The sequence below is a fragment of the Saccostrea cucullata genome, unplaced genomic scaffold, assembly GCF_032062105.1.
Source record: "Saccostrea cucullata isolate Sc308-1 unplaced genomic scaffold, CSIRO_AGI_Scuc_v1 ctg5810, whole genome shotgun sequence".
In the NCBI taxonomy this organism is placed as follows: Eukaryota; Metazoa; Mollusca; class Bivalvia; order Ostreida; family Ostreidae; genus Saccostrea; species Saccostrea cuccullata.
The window spans coordinates 3,869-22,503 of NW_026929431.1; the positions used below are offsets into that span (position 1 = coordinate 3,869).

An 18,635-nucleotide genomic window follows, 5' to 3' on the forward strand; every position below is an offset into this window, starting at 1 on the left:
AAACATGGGATATTTTTTTGTTTCCGACTGTCGTTGATGCTCCGGTGTAAAGACGAATAATGACCCCCATCGAAAAATGACCGGGGGTCATTTTTCAACCACAAAAAATGACCCCCTACCCGTAGAAAAAAAATCATTTTTTGTAGAAAAAGTGTCCTAGGGTTCATTATTTTATATGTTAGTCCTATAAAAGATTGACCCCCATTGAAAAATGACCCCCCTTTAAAGTGAAAAGAGATTCTTTAATTTTCAATTAAATAAAATTTGTTTTTAGAAATCAAACCATGCAACAATCAGATTCCAATACTCTTTAATAGAAAAATTAATTTTTCCTTCATTTCAACTTTTATAGCTTGTAAAAGTTTGGCAAATCCTATTTGACAGAGGAGGAAATTTTTACCCCCCCCCCCCCCCCCCTCAAAAAAAAATTACGTTAAATCAAACAAAAAAAAATGAGAAGCAAAAATATGAATAAAACTCTATACCTTTCAATAATACTGAAAGAGGTTCTAGATAAAATATAGAAATGAAGTTAAGCCTTCACACAAGTTCAATCATATCATAATTTACTTCGCCATGATTAAAGCATAGTTTAAATGTTGGTGGGGGTATACTTGAAAATATTGTGGCAGAGTAACAGTTGAAAAATTAGTAGAATAGTAGATTATTTTAAGCTTATTTTTAGTGCCTCCTTATAGAAAAATAAAGGTAGGGTATTTTTTTTGTTGTTGTTGCTTTTGTTGATAATCAACTTCCTCCTAAATAAGTAAGGGGGTGGGTATAACACCTAAATGGTCTTCAATTAACTTTTCATATAATGATACAGTATAAAGAAGACGTTACAAAAATGAAAATGTTTATTCTGATTTTCATATTAAATTGTCTGAAAAATATACTCAGGACTGGGTAAAATCGTTGAGTAAAACAAGAATTAAGAAATGCAATGAATACTGTGTGCTAAATTAAAAGGTTATGTCTACATGTATAGTTTTTGCATTAGAATGTGTATTTTACACTAGCCCATAGCTTTACAGAGCATATTTTTCTTTTTATATCCCTGTAATCGAAGATTCGGGGGTATATAGTTTTATCGTGTCCGTCTGTATGTCTGTCTGTCTATCTGGCGGTCTGTTTTTCCGCAAAAACTTTAACCGTTACCATAACTTTTCATTTATTGTAGCTATGTCTTTCATATTCAATTTGTGTACATTCCTTGTGACAAGACATTACTTTGGGTGCCACCAAATTTGACGTTTTGACCTTTACCTTGCAGTTTGTCCCATTTTACACAAAAATGTCAAATTTTTAATTAATTTACTTTCGCTATAAATTTTAAACGGTAGAACTAGTACTCTCATACTTACAAATGTAATCCTTGTTATATTAAACCTTTCTTAAGAGACCATCAACTTTGACCCTTTGACCTTTGAGTTTGACCCACCTTTCAAACACTTATCCTTAGCCATTAATTTGAACAATTGGTGCTGGGGCTTTCCTATTTTGCAATTTTATTTCTTGTGAGAAGACCCTACTTTGGGTACCATTATATTTAAATTGCCTTTAAGAAAAGTCTAATCTTCGCTATGTTGCCATTCAGGGGCATAGCTGTTTTACAAATACATATTTTTATATATAAGAGGAGTTGCGGATAACGGATGGATACCCCAAGGCGTAACAGATGGACGGACATCCCAATCACTATATACCCTCCCGCTTTTCAAGCGGAGAATAAAATAATATATGATACTGAAGATTTTTTCTTCCACCATATAACCATAGTATAGTGGTAGCAAGAATTGTAAGGAAAAAATTTGAAGTGATAGTAAGTTGGCTTTGAAAAAGTTGGCCCCCCCCCCCCCCCCCCCCCCCCCCCCCCCCTACCCCCCACGAAATAAGATTTTCGAGTTTGGGCAACTTTTAATTTTGTTTTTTTTTGTTTTTTTTTTGTTTTTTGTTTTTTTTTTTTTTGGCTTGTCAACTTTTTCAGGTAAGTAAAAAAATTTTTTTCTCAGGTTGGCCCCCCCCACTTTCAAAAACGATGCTACGTGCCTGTAATATATAGCTATAATCGTATGTTATGAGATCAACATATCATCAATTTATTCCAAATAAGCTCAGGTGAGCATTTTGGCCAATATCCTTCTTTATCTAATTTTTTTTGCCCCCTTAAAATTTCAGTTTTAATCAACAGGGAGTCATTTTTCTACGGGGGTCATTTTTCTTCACGTGGGTTCTGCAATTTTTTAGGGTGGTGACACTTTTTCTACGGGCAAAAGGGTCATTTTTCTACGTCGAATAATGACCGGGGGTAATTTTTCGCTGTCGAAAAATGACCCCCGGTCATTATTCGATGTGGGTCATTATTCGTCTTTACACCGGTATACTTTACTAACTAGACAGTGATTTTTTAGTACCGAACTACCCTAAAGTTGATATTGAAAAGATGCTTAGTTTCTTATTGACAATATCTTGGTAGTTTTGTAGATCACGTCTTTCATCAATCTGCCAGAATTCCCAAAGGGACCAATTGCACTTCATTATTAACAGACCTGGCCTATTGTTGCATTCATTTACGACAGATTTTATTCAAAAACATGAAAAGGCGAAAATACTTGCTGTCACCTTTCACTCAACATTCAGATTTATAGATGATGTATTATCATTTAATAATTTATACCCAACTGGATATATCTCGGTGATATGAAAATAAAAGATACAACAGAGACTGACATTGGGTTGATGTGTCCAAAATGATTCAAAATGCAAGAACATGGTTTATGTACAAACAGTTTTTAAAATAAGGCAAGCCATTGACAAAGAAGTTGATGAAACAAGAATATTAAGATATTAAGAGTCTGTAAAGTTATTTCATAAGTTCTGTGATTAAGGCAAGGGCCTTGTCAGCAAGAATTATCTATAAGTCGAATACTGACGACACTCTGGATTTTCTATGGATTTTTTCGTTGTCTGATCTTAACAAGGAGCACACAGGGGATGTGACAGTTGACAGGGATACTTATTCCTTCATTGCACATTATGCCAATTCTGATGTTTTCTGCTTCCAATATGTATTCTTTCAATGGACTTTTGAGCTTGATAACAATTTGTTGTGTCCATATGAATGATATGGAGATAACGAACAGCAATCAATATCAAGTCCATAAAACAATACAAAATAGGAGCAGAGCAAACACGGACCTGCAAAACATCAGAGGTGGGATCAGGTGCCATGAAGGAGTGAGCATCCCATGCCGACCGGTCACAGCCGCCGTGTGCTCCTTGTCATTATCGGGAAATAACGGAAAATCCGTCGTCAATTCAGTGTATAAATAATGGACTAAAAATTAGTATGAAAAACGTCAGTCAGCATTTGACTCAATGATAAATTGTATTTGCTGACAAGGTTTCATTGTATCAAGCATAGAACGTTCGAAATGTCAGTCAGAAACACAAGCATTTTTTTCGAAGTCATCTTCAGAGTACTTGTGTGTACAATCAGAATGTTTTTTAACAAAATAATTTTGCAAATGACCAATGACAAGGTACGCCGGTAAGTTAATTTACGAGTACCATTTCTTTTTGAAAAAGCAGCTGTCAATGATATCAAAAAGCCAGGACTTTAATTAATCGTGGGGAATGGTTGTGTATAGTAAGTTTTTAAGTTGTTGATTTTGGTAAAATCTTCTGATTTCAATTTGTCCAAAAGTTCCTTGGAATTTTTAAGTATTCACATCTGATTTACACCTCTTCTTTTTGAATAAATTTTTGCACATATATCTCGAGTTCTTCCTCATTCACATTGAGTTCAAGAGTTCGAAGTTTGACAGTATATTATATGATATCAATATTTTCATTGTTCACTGAATAATAGATTCCCATAGATTCATTTGCCAAGCACATTCATTTTCTCTCTGTGTTAGTTTGTTTTACGTCCCATCGAGAATTTTTCACTCATACACCACCACCTACTGGAGGGCTGCAACCTTACTGTACGTAGCACTTAATAAGACCTTCGAGCAGTGTATTATTTTTCATGTCAGCACCTATTGGCGACCGCGACCTTGATTTATATGGTCTCTTCTCTGTAATTGAAGCTAGAATTGCCATTCTTTAGTGGTATTTCTCTATATTAGAGTGGTTATCCTCGAATCTCTTGCAGCATTTCGAGGGTCCATTGAACGTTCAACAGTTAAAAGATTTGGATAGTTTTCAAGAAGGTGTTCACATAGCATGTATGATCTGTTGGCACACGCATTGTACAGAATCGTTTTTCCAGCTCTGGAAACGTGATACACAAAGAGATTGTGGTTATTCACTAAATTCTTCAAAATTTCTATCCTGTCTTCATCAGCTCCCCCTTTTTCTCCTATAAACAAAGATGCATTCCAGCCCTTTTTGCTCTCTTGTTTAACTAAATCTGGATATTTATCTGCGATATATATACAAATATCGAGTCTCCCATGACAACATGCAATATGAAGAATATTAATGTTTTGTGATGATGATGCATTTGCTTGCAGCTTACAATCCTCAATAAGATATTTCAGAAGTTCCACATCTCCACATTTAGCCACGAAATGGCCAGCATGTCTCCCATTCTTATCAGTTGCATGTATACGTTCAGGATAATGTTGAGCGATATACTTGCACGCTTCAAGATGTCCATTCTCACAAGCAGAATGCAAGACAGATTTCATATCTTCGGTTGGATTATGCAAAAGAACATTTTTGTCATGCAAGAATTTTAAGATTTTTGTGTTTCCAGACTTTGCTGCATATTGGAGGGTATTCCAGTCCATCTTATTTTTTCTCTTGATGATTTCTTCTTCATTGTTCATCGATTCCTGTGTACTATGTTCTTCATCAATTTTGGAAGCCATGTTCAGAACATCTAAGCTTTCTCCGATACAAGCTAGATGTGCAATGGATTCACCGTATTTTGTTACCTTCGTAATATCGAATCCTCTGCTTCTCATGTCCTCCAATATACTCTTTTGTCCTGCTAGGGCGGCGTAACAGTACGGCATCAGTCCATTTTTGTCCTTTATCTGCATTAAATCGATTTCAGAAACCTTTTGCAGAATGGCGTCAAAAGTTTCGATGTTCCCTTTTTTTGCAGCCAAATGCAGAACGGTTCTCCCGATGTTGTCTCTTTGATATAAATCCATCTCTTTGTAACCCACTAGACTGTACACTATATCATGGCTTCCTCCATATACAGCATGAAAAAGGACCGTCCAGCCCATGTTATCCTTCATTTTCAGCAAGTCTTTGTTAAATTCTAGTGGTGTTGTTAGCTTATGATATCTATTTACATCTCCCTCTCTACATGCTTCTACGAGAGACATAAAATCCGAGTCTGCAAAATAGTAACATTTCAATGAAAAAGTTTTATTTTTGCGGTTTTCTCTCGTTGATAAGGAATTGAATTAAAAAAAAACAACTAGTTATACCTTAAACGCTCCATTGTTTTGTAACTGATTGCAGAAAATTGAATAGAAATAATTTATTAGAAAAAATATACCATCATCGTTAGTTTCACTGCCTTGTAAATGTCGGTGTTCCGCTGTGCCCCGAGCGTCTGATTGGCTTGCTTGTAACAAATGTTCTTTGGGTTGATTTTTGATGACTGCATGTGGAGTGACGTTAGATTGGTCAGATACGGGGAGAAAAAGAACATGTCGTGAATTTAAAAAAAGTCGAGAACTTGATATGAGCATTATAGTTTTTTTTAAAAAATAAATCTTAACAATGCTTAAATCATTATCATTTATATTTCAAAAATCAGGCAGAGCTTTTAAACTGTTAAAAAGACGAGTTTGAGAGTCTCGAGGATTAGTAAAGTTACCTTTATTTTGAAACTTTCTGTATATCCAGTAAATACCATACATGACAAGGCCACATACAATCACACAAATCGTAACTACAGTGGTGGTTCTCCATTTGTCATCAGTTTTGGAGAACGTCTTACATTGAATGCTTTTGTTAGTCGTTTGACACAATGGAAATGAGAGTCTGCAATGTAATTATATTTGATATAGTGCTTGCTTCTACGCATTTTGTCCATACTATTATAAACACAGGCATATTGTCATAATGTTTCTATGTAAAATAAAATACTAGTACATAAGAATTAAAAAAAAATTCTTTCGTATACATACAGGACACTTACTTTGAAACAACACATTGAATATTTGTATCGTCGCACTTGGCAGAGAAATTAAAAACCTTTGCTTCATCAGTCGTTAGATTTCCCGTTTGGTTTAAGAAACCAGCTCTATAAGCTCTATAAGAAACAAAAACAGCAAACATAGAAAGTTTGTGCACGTTTATGTATTTTTAGATTTACATAGGTATCTGATGGTCCATTAGTTTTTAAAGAGATCTTCGATTAAACATTATTTGAATTTGAGAGAAAATACCGGTAAATCAAATTGATAATTGTTAGTAATTACTTTGTATGCATATCTTTAAGTCTTTGTATTTCATAGCCAGTGTGTGTCTTTTACCACATTAAATTTTATTGACACGAATGGTCAGCAATTTGATGAAACTTTGCTCATCGTTATAGTGTGGTACTATAAACCAAAATTGGACATATATTGGTCGTTGTATGTTTCTTTTTCTAAAATTGAAGCGAGGTTTCTTCATTTTTTTTTTTAATAAAAATTAAACCACAAAAGGTTTCTGAAATAACCGAAGGAATAAGAAAGTATTTGGAATTTTACTTTATGTTTTTTACTTAAATGGTTGGCACTTTTACACTTTTCACAAACATGGAGAATCAAAACTGCTAAATATAGACACATTTATATTTAAAAAGGCATTGTAACACACACACACACACACACACCCTCACACACACACACACACCCTCACACACCCACACACACAAAGAAGAAATTCATTATTCAACGCTATACTTTTGTATAATCATGGAGAGGACATAAGTAATAATATTTTGCTGATTTTGAATTTATTGAACCAGATTTAATACTTGTAGCTGGCAATAAAATGTATATGGTAGAGTGAAAGTCTAATGTTAATAGTTTGATAACGAAAAGAATGTTTTTTTTAAAACGTTACAACAAAGGGAAAAAGGTTCAGTTGTAACCACAACGATATATATAGCAACAATTACATGTTTTTAAAATAAAAACCTTAATGACAGAGATTTTAAAGAAATTCATGGATTACGCGTGACCAGCCAATATACCGGTATGTAAGTTCTAGTCATTGCAGAAACTGGCCCTTTACGTAACACAGACCTTGAAGTAATGCAGCGAATATCAGCATCGAAACATCCAAGCTCTGGATTGATTTGTAGACATTTAGGATCTTGAAATGAAAGGAAAACATATATTCTTGCTTGAATTAGAATAAAAACTTTTTATTTCTACGAAAACTTCTTTAAGTAATCTATTTTTAACAATATGAAAGTATAAAAAATGCCCCTTTATGGGGGATATTAAAATATATCCCCAAAGCAATAGAGCAAAACATGTTTTCTTTATATTTCACTTTGTAAAACGATCGGTATAAAGCAAGAAAAAAATGCAAAACCTACCACACTCTAGAAAAAAAGAGATAAAAGAAATAAAGTATTGAAAACAACTCACATTTGTATATTTCATTACTGAAGAAGAATGATTCTGGACAACCACACAGAAATGTATCCTTACATGGATAATGGTTAAGTATGCCTTCTGCAGCCAATTCAAGGCAATTTCCTGTTATAACACAAGAAAAAAAATCATTGGGATGGATCAGATTAGATCGAGTGAGAAGTTTTGCATATACTTGATGAACCAAAGCTATGGTGAGGGAGAATAGGCCTAACCATATATGTATATCTACATGTAGCTTTTAATGTGGGAAGAAGGATGAATCTGATCTCAAGTTAAAGAAGTCAAAGGAGGGGGATTAATGATCAATAAATCGTGTGTATATTTCGTTTAAACTAGAAATGTTGACCCATTTTATGATTTATTTCAAATTGAATTGCATTGATTTCTTTCTTCTAAGATCATTGTTAACTACATGAACAGTTTCCCCAGACCTTTCTCAAATGTTTGCTCCCACGATTGTAGCAGAACTCTATTAGAGAAGTCATGTACTTGTCCGGAACACAGTGGTAGCCATGTGTATCGTTACATTTCAGTCTGACGGATGCAGCGTCCCATTCCTCTCTGCTCATTGGGCATTTTTCAACTTGAGTCACATTGAATTTGTATTCATATTGCTGGAAAATTACGTATTTTGTTTATTTACTATGCATGTAGGATATGGAGATAACGAACATTATTCAATATCAAAGTCTACAAAACAATACAAATCTGGAGCAAGGTAAACAAGGACCTCTAAAACATCAAAGGTGGGATCAGGTGCCATGGAGGAGTGAGCATCCCCTCCCTGCTGACCGTTCACACCCGCCGTGTGCTCTTTGTCAAGATGAGGAAGGAAGCAACGGAAAAATCCGTCGTCAATTCAGTGTATAAATAATGGACTAACAATTGATGAAAAAGGTCAGTCAGCATTTGACTCAATGATAAATTGTATTTGCTGACAAGGTCATTGTATTGACCAAGGAACTTAAGAAATGATTACTTTAAAGGAGACTGCTGATATTCTTGAATTATCATTATTTGCAATGCACTATATGCCATGATTTGCCTAATGTGTGCCTGAAAATTAAATGATGTCCGTTTACAATCTTTTAATAAAAAATATTTGATATATTTCAACTTGTCTATTAAATAAAAAAAAATTATTAATGTCTTTCTGATATAATTTTTGGTGTCTTATTTGCGTTGCAAGACATGTAAAAAAGAATTAAGCGTAACGGAAAAAACTCTATAAATAAACAAGTTAACTATACAGATTCAAAATTGTAGAATGTATTTGTACAAGCCAGTCAAAATAAATTTCCATCTATGAGGAAATTGAAATACACGAACTTACCCAATCATCAGGTTCATCGTTTACCTCATGTAAATGGGCAAAAAGAAGTAGGCCTATTATATTCACACAAATCTTCATAATCTCGGTTCTCATAAAAAATCGAAATATAAAGGCGTAGACAAAAAAAATCTAAGTATGTTGAAAGAAAAAGAAATAAAGGGCATGGACAAAAAAATCTATCAAGGAAGAAATTGAACAGGAAGTTTATTATTCAATATCATTCAATAATCTACTCACAAGTACACACTTGTATACATTACATGTACGCCAAGCAGTGTGCTCATATTAATTCCCAATCATTGAAAAGAATTTAATCAAATTAAAAAAAAAACAGTTCTGGTAATGAAAAAAAGGAATATAATTTATCACATTTGAATTAAAGGATTGCGTGAATAATTTCTATTTACTAATCGCGTTTTGGCATTTCACATGTTTTCCGACCTCGTATCTCATTTTCTAAAGAGAAAATGTTTTCAAATACAGATATATCTACACATATTGCCGGGATTCCAGGTTCCAAAAATTAAATTTTTTTAGTTGTCCTACTAATTCATTCAACATCAAACGTACTATACTTGTAATACTATCGCATTAAAAATAAATATAGTAATAAAACACTAAAAAGCAATATCGTTGAAAATTCCATGAATTATATGATAAGTATCTTCTTTGCCAGAATCTGTAAGATAATTATTTTTTTGTTTTCTTTTTACAAAGGTAAAGCGAAATGTATACTTCACTGTCAAGTGCGGTTGAATCTTGTTAGCCCGAAAACTAAAGACAGTGTTTTATTTGTTGTGCCAAATTGAAAATAAAATTAGGAGAAACGTAGATTTGCATTCTAGAAACATGTTTTAATATTCATATAGAAAAACTATTGAATGAAATATATGGAGATCACGAACAGTATTAAAGCTCAAAAGTATATGAAACATGCAAAGCAAACACGGACCTCCATAATATCAGAGGTGATATCGGGTGCCATGGATGACTGAGCATCCCCTGCCCACCGGTCACATCCGCCATGTCACGGGAAAATTCGTTGATAGATCAGGGTGTAAAAATGGCTCAACAATTTGTATGAAGAACGTCAGTCAGTTGACTAAATGATAAATTGTATTTGCTGACAAGGTCATTGTATCGATCAAAGAAATTAACGAAATGGTGACTGTAAACGAGACTGCTGAAATTATTGCTTCATCAATTTGTTTGTCAATAATTTACCTCGTTTTTGAAATTGTTGATAAGTAGAGCATGCTCTTGCGTATCCAGTCAACTTGGGGTAAACTACGTATGCAGGGGACAAAGGTATATTGTTGTATAAGTAAGGAAAGTTGACGATTGAAAAGTTATAACGTTCTTCATAAAGCTTCATTGTTAGGTTACCATTAGGTCTTTTTTCTAGTAAAATATCCAAATATGAAACAGATGTGTCAGACTTCTTGCTATCTTGTATTTCATGCGTATCTGGTATATCGTGTCGACATATATGGAAAAGGCTATGTTAAATGATAATACGTCGTCCTATACTAATTGTCGAGTTGGAGGCCATAACAAGTGTCTTCTTCCTTTCACGTGTCGCCCGCGTGCCGCAGTGGTTAGAGCGTCAGGTCTAGAGTCGCGAAGTAAGGAGTCAATCCTTACGTCGCGGGTTCGAATCCCACTGTTGGACGTGGAGACCAGTCCTTCGGATGAGACCGTATAAACCGAGGTCCCGTGTCGCAGTCAATCAATCAATATTCCTTTCACGTAAAAGAACGAATTCATATAAATATATATAAATCCATATAAATTCAAAATTAGTTCTGCAAATAATAGGGCGCAATTGTGCTCATGGATACTATGAATTGCCCTGAAGACGAGATCACCTCATTATTAGTTTTCCACTGAAATAACCTATTTGAAGATGTGTCCGACTCTGTGATATTTTTGTATGGAAGTAAATAAATGCGTCCTCGAAATTTCTAAACGTCGAGTGGAAGGTCACAGCAAATGTTTTTCTTCTTATGTATAATTTAAGCTACTGCATACATACCGGTTTTCAAGGGGATTTTTATTTCTCAAGTACTCTATCCAACCTCTGATGTTAAGATAAATTTCAAGTCTTTATTTTCTTGACAACAGGATTCTTACTTTCCTAGATTTGATGAAGCGTTCTTACAAAATTAATCTGTTCAGGTATTTGTTAAATATTAGACAAATTATTGGCTAAATTTTATTATTTCCTTTTAAAGTACATCGAGTAGTTTTTCAGATTATCATGATGCAAATCTCAACATTTGAAATTGTTTTTATTAAAAATTACCTTTGATGTAAGAAAAATCTCCATGTAATACATATAATATATCTGATATCATTTGATGATATTAACTGATACGATTGGCTCTAAATTCTTGTTTTTTTTCAATTCATTATCGCTGTTAGTTTATAAATATAAAGAGTGAAATAAGGATGCATAAAATATAAGAAAAATTAACGTCTGCAAATCTCTGGTAAACATATTCCAATCGGATTTTTGCAAAAGTTACTGAAAGAAAATCATTGCAAACATAATAATGTAGTACACACATACACACTGAGATTAAAACAAAAAAGAATAACAAAGTTTTACGTGCATTTCAATCTTACTTGCAAATAAGTATTTTCAGACGAAAATAAAAAAAATAATATTTAGACAAACACCTAATACCGTGTTAGAAAACAAGGAGAAGGGTGTCCAAAAATGTCGTCAACACACACAATATGTTTGTTTGAAATACTATATGGTAATGTGTAAATTTAAGGATCAAAGAAATACAAAAAGTTATTAGCACCCTCTAGATCCAAGGCCAGTCTGACGTTATATGACATCATGAATATACAAACATACTTTCGAATTCCTCAACACATTTGAGCGGTCTTTCACTTCCTGCAGCATCACACAGACTGTACTGATAAAATGGTCAGTGACATTTGTAATTCGATAAGAAACTTTTCACCATTTCCTGTTTATCCAATCATAAATTGTTCAACAAAATCAACAAATACACACATAGTACATTCATGGTCCAAGCTCGTCTGTTTAGCAGGCCAACATCACCTTTCTGGACGTTTTCAATGACATATACTTCCTTTGGTCTTTCTTTGACATTCTCTTATCTGTTATTCAGCAATTCAACACCAGGTGTAAACTGCTGCAGGTAGGTTACACACAAATCATATTCAATTAAAATTGTTTAATGAAAAATATAATGTATTAATTCTGTAAAGTTTATAATTCTAGTCTTTTCGCACTAATGGTTTCTTTAGATATAGCATTTCTTGGTAAATTTTGGTATAATAATTTAGTATATTAATCGTGTAAAATGACATAACTACATGTACTTTTCATAGACTTCATGAAAGACCCTCGTATGAATGCCAAAACTTCACACAAAATATTGGTAAAATGAAGGATTTAAAATAACTCAAATGTATTGTGTTAATGAGTACATTATGTACGTTGTAGCACAATGTAATTCAATATGCTCTAGCAAATGCATACATACACATGCATAACCCCAAAAACTTGGAGTTTAATAAAAACAATTTTTAGCAATGAAATTAATATTTTAAAAGATATCACAGATAAGATAGTATAAAGTTCTATAAAGAAGATTGTCTTGACAACAAAAATGCAAGTATATACAATGTCATAAACATTTTTTTTTTCATTTTTTTCATATAAGGGTTAGTGTATATGAGACAGGTTTTTCAGAATGCTTTAAAAATATACTTGTTAAATCAAAATACATTTGTAAAGATGATTAACATAAACTTCAGTCTCTGCCTGAAATTTTCTCTAAATGTTTTTCCAGGAGATTGATTATTTTTTTATCGCTTGCGCCATTCTTTAAATCCATTGAACGCTCTATTGTCAGTAAATCAGTATAGTTTTCAAGAAGATGTTTACATAGTTTAAAAGACCTGTTAGCACAGGCGTTGTATAAAATGGACTTTCCTGCTCTTGAAACATGATATACAAATAAATCGTGTTTTTGCACTAAATACGACAAAATTTTGATTCTTTCTTCATTAGCCCCTCCGCGATCACCAAGAAACAAGGCAGCATTCCACCCTTTTCTACTTTCCTTTTTAACTAAATCAGGGTATTTATCAGCAATGTTCTGACACATCTTGAAACGACCATGTCGACAGGCGATATGCAGAATGCTGACATTTTGCGCAGATGGTAGATCTGCTTTTAGCTTACACTCATCGATGAGAAATTGCAATACTTTAACATTTCCACTTTTTGCTGCAAAATGACCTGCATGTCTTCCTTCTTTATCTTTGTCATGAATACTATCAGGACATTTTTTAAATATAAATTTGCATGCTTCTAGACGTCCATTTTCGCAGGCAGAATGAAATGCATATTTTAAATCATCGGTTGGATTAATTACGCTGACTTGTTTCTTATACAAAAACTCCAATAGTTCCACATTTCCCGTTTTAGCTGCATATTGAAGAGGATTCCAATTCATCTTGTTTTTCCTCTTCAGTATTTCATTTTCCTCTTCTTTATCTGATTTCAAAGACCCTTGTTTTCTGTTATCGTTAAATGCTGATGCCAGTTGTAGAACTTCTAAACTATCCCCAATACAAGCAAGGTGAGCAATAGTTTCCCCATATTTTGTTTGTTTGGCAATATCAAAACCTTTGTCCTTTATAATATCCAATATAGAAACATGCCCAGCAAGTGCAGCATAGCAGAACGGCTTAAGACCATTTTTGTCTTCTTCATCTAACATTTCATTGCCTTGCACACTTTGAAGCACTTTTTCAAATATCCTTGGGTTTCCCTTTTTAGCAGCTATGTGAAGAACATTTCTACCAATAAAGTCGGTCCCCTTTATGTCTAGTTCATCGTATTTCAACAAATCATGACATATGTCATAGTTCCCGCCATAAACAGCATGATGTAAAAGATTCCGACCTTTTCTATCTGTTTTTCGAATTGCCTCTGTTTGTTTTATTTCTTCCTTTGATATCAATAAATGATATTGGTTATACTCACCATTTCTGCAGGCGTTTATCAGATTTGAAAATTCTATATCTCCTGAAAATAATTTGATACATTGACTTTTATGAATATATACACCAAAATAACGATACATTTTAATTCTTATCAATCTGTTTGAAAATATGGGTACATTTCATATTTATTAAAATTTAGAAGGCAATTCTTGTCATAATAAAATGGACTGGGTTATAACGATAGCTTATAACTATCGACTACCACAATAGCTCAGGCGATAGAGCGCTCAATTGGTGTTCGGAAGGTGGTGGGTTTTTAGACACGATCGACTGACCTAAGTCGAAAAAGATATTGTTAAATGGACTTTTGAGTTTGTTCTTTCCATATTTCCATATCGTTATTTCCATATATTTCACGCAAAAGAAATTGCACTTTACGACTATTTCAAAGTAGAATTTCTCCCCGGAAAATTGAATCTAATTAAGGATTAAATTTTGTTGGAGTAATCCTACTCTAGAGGAACGAAGTTGACATCTGTCAGGCAGAAAAATATTTTATCTAGCAGTCGCCAAATAATTATTTCGCAGCCGCCTCATAAATATCTGGAGGCAGCTGGGATTCCCAAAACTATCGTAAGATTTGCCGTATGATGGATCTTACGATCATCTTAAGATCTGATATGACAATCATAAGATTTGTCACTGCTGTTTAACTTAAGAATTTTTTAGAATATGTTTGCCTTTCTTTAATTTTGCAGAAATACCCTAAAAAAACATGTTATAGCATTACCTTTAATGTAAGAGCATGAGCCACTTAGGGCCTTATTTGGCCCTGAGAATTTCTGAAAAATCAAAACCGTTCAGTTTAGGTTGCAAATGCTGTATTTATCACTTAGAGTGTTGGTGACCACGTATCTATTAATTGTGACGTAATTTCTCATCTAGTCAATGCATTATGACGTCACGAAATGCGTCATTTTCCTCATATTTTGTAAATTCCTTTGAAAATGACCTAAAGTTGAGGCGTTTTTAAAAAAAAAATTCATATAGAGCACAACCTCTGATCCAAAATATGCAAATACATAATAAAAGCTCTGTTTCCGAAGATCAAAAAACATGTTTTATTTTTTGGATCGTAGGCTGTGCTCATATTTTAATTCTTTGCTGAAGGTAGTCATATACGAGGGGTTATCAAAAAGTTCGTGGACTGGCGCCATAAAATTAAAACCACTTTAGGTACATCAATGAATTTTAAAATGGTTAGCGTCATTTTTTCTATCTATAAAATAAACCGCAGATCATAAATTTTATTTTTAAATAAATTAGTAATGTTTTTGTAAGCTATGGTATGACCAGGCGGCGCGACCTCGAATACGGCGTTTTTTCGACCGAAGCATAACTAAGAAAAACTCTTTTTATATGAACATTTGACATTCAAAAATCTGATTAATTCAGGTATATGTTGGGACACTATTGCTTCATAAAAGTTTTCAATTCATACTGAAAATTCCATGAAAATTTATCGTAAATTTGACATGAGGTGTCTAAACAAATAAGTCCTTGAAAATGACGTCAAAAGGGGGGAGGGGTTTCATTTTCCAACATTCTATAAAGTTTGGCCCTGAAAAAAGTGGTATAGACCTATGAAATGTTTAAACTGGCTATGGAGAAAATTAATACTTCCAGAGTACTTGTTTTTTTTTAATGCAAAAGAGGTTCTGAGAGAAAAGGGATGCACAGTTAATGTCGATTCCTAGTCAAGGTGTGAAAAATCATTCACGTCAAAAATGACGCTGATCATATGTTGTAGATATTAAACTCCCAAAAGCAAAATATGCTGGCACAATCGAGCGAGGATCTCTCCCAATGTATCAATCCATTTGCAATATAATATGCATTTAAAGCCGCTGTTCCTGACATTGTAAGTCATAAAAACAAGACGGGTTTAAGTCCTTGCTCAACTCCAGGGAATCTCATCAAATTAAGTGTATGAGGTAGAAGAAGCAGACATTGAAAAACAATGAAGCTAAACGGCGACGGCGCCGGGTAACCATATCATGTCTTTGTTATTTTATCATATTTTAGCAAAAAATGAGCGAATCAAGCTCAAATTTTCAACATTTCTTTACTTTTGTTGCTTTATGTCCCTTATAAATTTTGAAAGCACAGAATACATAGTGCTAATTTTATAGCCTCAGTCCACGAACTTTTTGATAACCCCTCGTATGCATGTTTTCTGCAAATCATGAACATTGCAATTTCTCGAATCTGTTTTCCAATATCTAGATTCTCAAAACAAAATTTTATTATAGAAAATAAAAGCACCAAGTGTCTATCTATTTTGATATATGAAATGGGAAAGAGGGTGATACTTAATAAATGATATAAGTACAGGCCCATTTTATGCATAAGATGGCTCTTGCTCTTTATTTGTGTTTGTTATGGATTGGGTCATGAAATTAAATTTGAAATAATTTTATCACAAAAAAATATTGAATAAAATTTGTTTAAATGTTTTCTTGCTCAGAAAATAGTAGCTGCTGCCGAAATTTATGATACTATTTTAATAAGAGCTACTAGTGTATCTGAACCTTTGCAATTTATGACCGATTATAGCAATGAATCCTTTTGAAACACCAAATCGTTTTCAAAATTCAAATTCGTTCATAAAATGTTATGAAGGTGTCTTTTAAACGCTTCAACTACTGCAACAAAATAACAATTCTTACAGATGAAAAAAAAGGAAACGAAAGAACAATTTCAAATCAAAATTTTACAATTTCATTACTGTTTAGAAAGAAGGAAAAAGGCATGTACATACAGTATCAAATGTTACATCATGATTTTCATACGCATTACACATTCCGGTAGATTAATGAGGGATACCTGAAGAATATAATCATTTGATTTTCATCTAATTTTGTACGACTGAATGAAATGTTTACTTTCGAATTTCTGGGAAAATTAATCACCACGATGTAATAAAATAAAGTAAAACGTCGAAAAAATGCAGGGAAGCTACATATAAGTTCGATTTTTAAAAACGCATATGGAGTTATCTAATCCATAAAAATGCGTATGCTTCGTATTTTTATTTATATAAAAAAGATATTTACGCAACCTATCATTAAGTATCTCGTACAAAGGATCTGGAATTACGTTAGCCATTTTAAAATCTGCTTTAGTTAGCAATGCTTAGTCATAGTTATAAAGATATTCTTGCGGGGTATGGAATTCAAATGAAACAATTTTCAATAAAGTTATATATGAATTTTACACAAATGTACATACATGGCCTTAAGAAGCATTTTTTTGGCCGGGAAGGGGGGGGGGGCAATTTCAGTTGGGAGGCAAAAAAAAATGCATCCAAATGAATAAAGTGGAAAAAACATAAAGTAGGTACATTTAAGGGTTTTTATCGTTTATTTATTGGCAAATAATTTTTTGCGGGGGTGGGGATGGGTGGGGGTTATTGTTTCGTCTGGCCTGATATAGTCCAAAGGATTGTTCTATCTCTAAAAACTGTTTATCTTTAAATATCCTTCGATTTAGCCAAAATATATACTGTTGCCAGTTTCACTTTAGATTTTATTAAGACATGTATCTAGTTGTCTTTAAATTTTGATAGATCTTACGATTATCATAAAATATGACGTTTTTGTGAAGGAGCTATGGTGCAATCTTAAGATATTTTTTGTCTTAAGACTGAACTTAGTCATAAGACAGTTTTGTGAAACTGGCCCAAGGTTTTTTCGACTGCATGTCCATTAAAAAATAGCATACCTTTGAACAAGTGAAACACCGTTAAATCTCGGTTCAAAATAAGATAATGACAGATATTTTACCATTGATGCTCTGCGTTTCCAACAATAGAAATATATCACTGGATTCGCCTGAAAATTGATAAAAAGCATGATAATTCAAAAAAAAGAAGAAAACTTCTGAGATTCTGCTTATAAATTTTCCCCAGTAACGTATTAATCAAATGTTCTATAAAAATCTAATTTTTGAAATAATCATTGATTTTCTGTAGTACATGTACATCTATTGTTATGAATTTATCTACATGTATTTGATTAATTCTAAGAATGATAATAATTAAAAAGAACCTTTTTAAAGCACATAACAGTAAGTTTCTCCATATTATTTTTCTTGATATAAAAAAGGCTAAGGAAAACTCTGTTTAAATGGTGTATGTGGTGTAATAAATAAATAAATGAAATTTTAAACAAACAAAAAGACTTACCATTTTTCCTAAAAAATTTCTTCATTGAACTATCTTAACAAAAAAGGAAGAGAAAATAGAATTAACCATGTGAATTTAAAGATTAACCTTGGCGAAATATGTTGAAGGAAAATAAATGATAGCATTGGAAATTTTCCAAACACATGTAGTAGAAATTTTTTTTTTATAATTTACTCCTCCTAGACACCTGATCCTGTCAATATTGTTTTGGTTGTTTTTTTATTATCGATCATCGATCGATATCTTCGCCCATGTTCATTCAAAATCTTAATAAACAGAACATAAATGCAGTCACTTCTTTATTAAGAAATATCATATATATGTTAAAATAATAAGTTGTTTAGATCCCTTCAGAAACAGAAAAAAGACACTTGAAAAGATTTAGATATTATAGGAAAACGATTTCTGCAGAAGGCGCAGCACTACTAGG

The 18,635-nt window shown here is 33.0% G+C and overlaps 1 protein-coding gene across 1 annotated transcript; it reads right to left on the reverse strand.

The window, feature by feature from the left end:
• Positions 1-4,024: 4,024 nt before the first annotated feature.
• Positions 4,025-17,828, reverse strand: LOC134280817 (putative ankyrin repeat protein RF_0381). The gene is made up of 8 exons (XM_062763266.1): positions 17,805-17,828; positions 14,000-14,041; positions 7,620-7,730; positions 7,269-7,338; positions 6,173-6,286; positions 5,849-6,015; positions 5,525-5,629; positions 4,025-5,359 (listed from the first exon to the last, which is right to left on the reverse strand). The coding sequence occupies exons 6-8, from the start codon at positions 5,889-5,891 to the stop codon at positions 4,125-4,127; spliced, it is 1,383 nt and encodes a 460-aa protein (XP_062619250.1). The 5' UTR covers positions 5,892-6,015; positions 6,173-6,286; positions 7,269-7,338; positions 7,620-7,730; positions 14,000-14,041; positions 17,805-17,828; the 3' UTR covers positions 4,025-4,124.
• Positions 17,829-18,635: the final 807 nt, after the last annotated feature.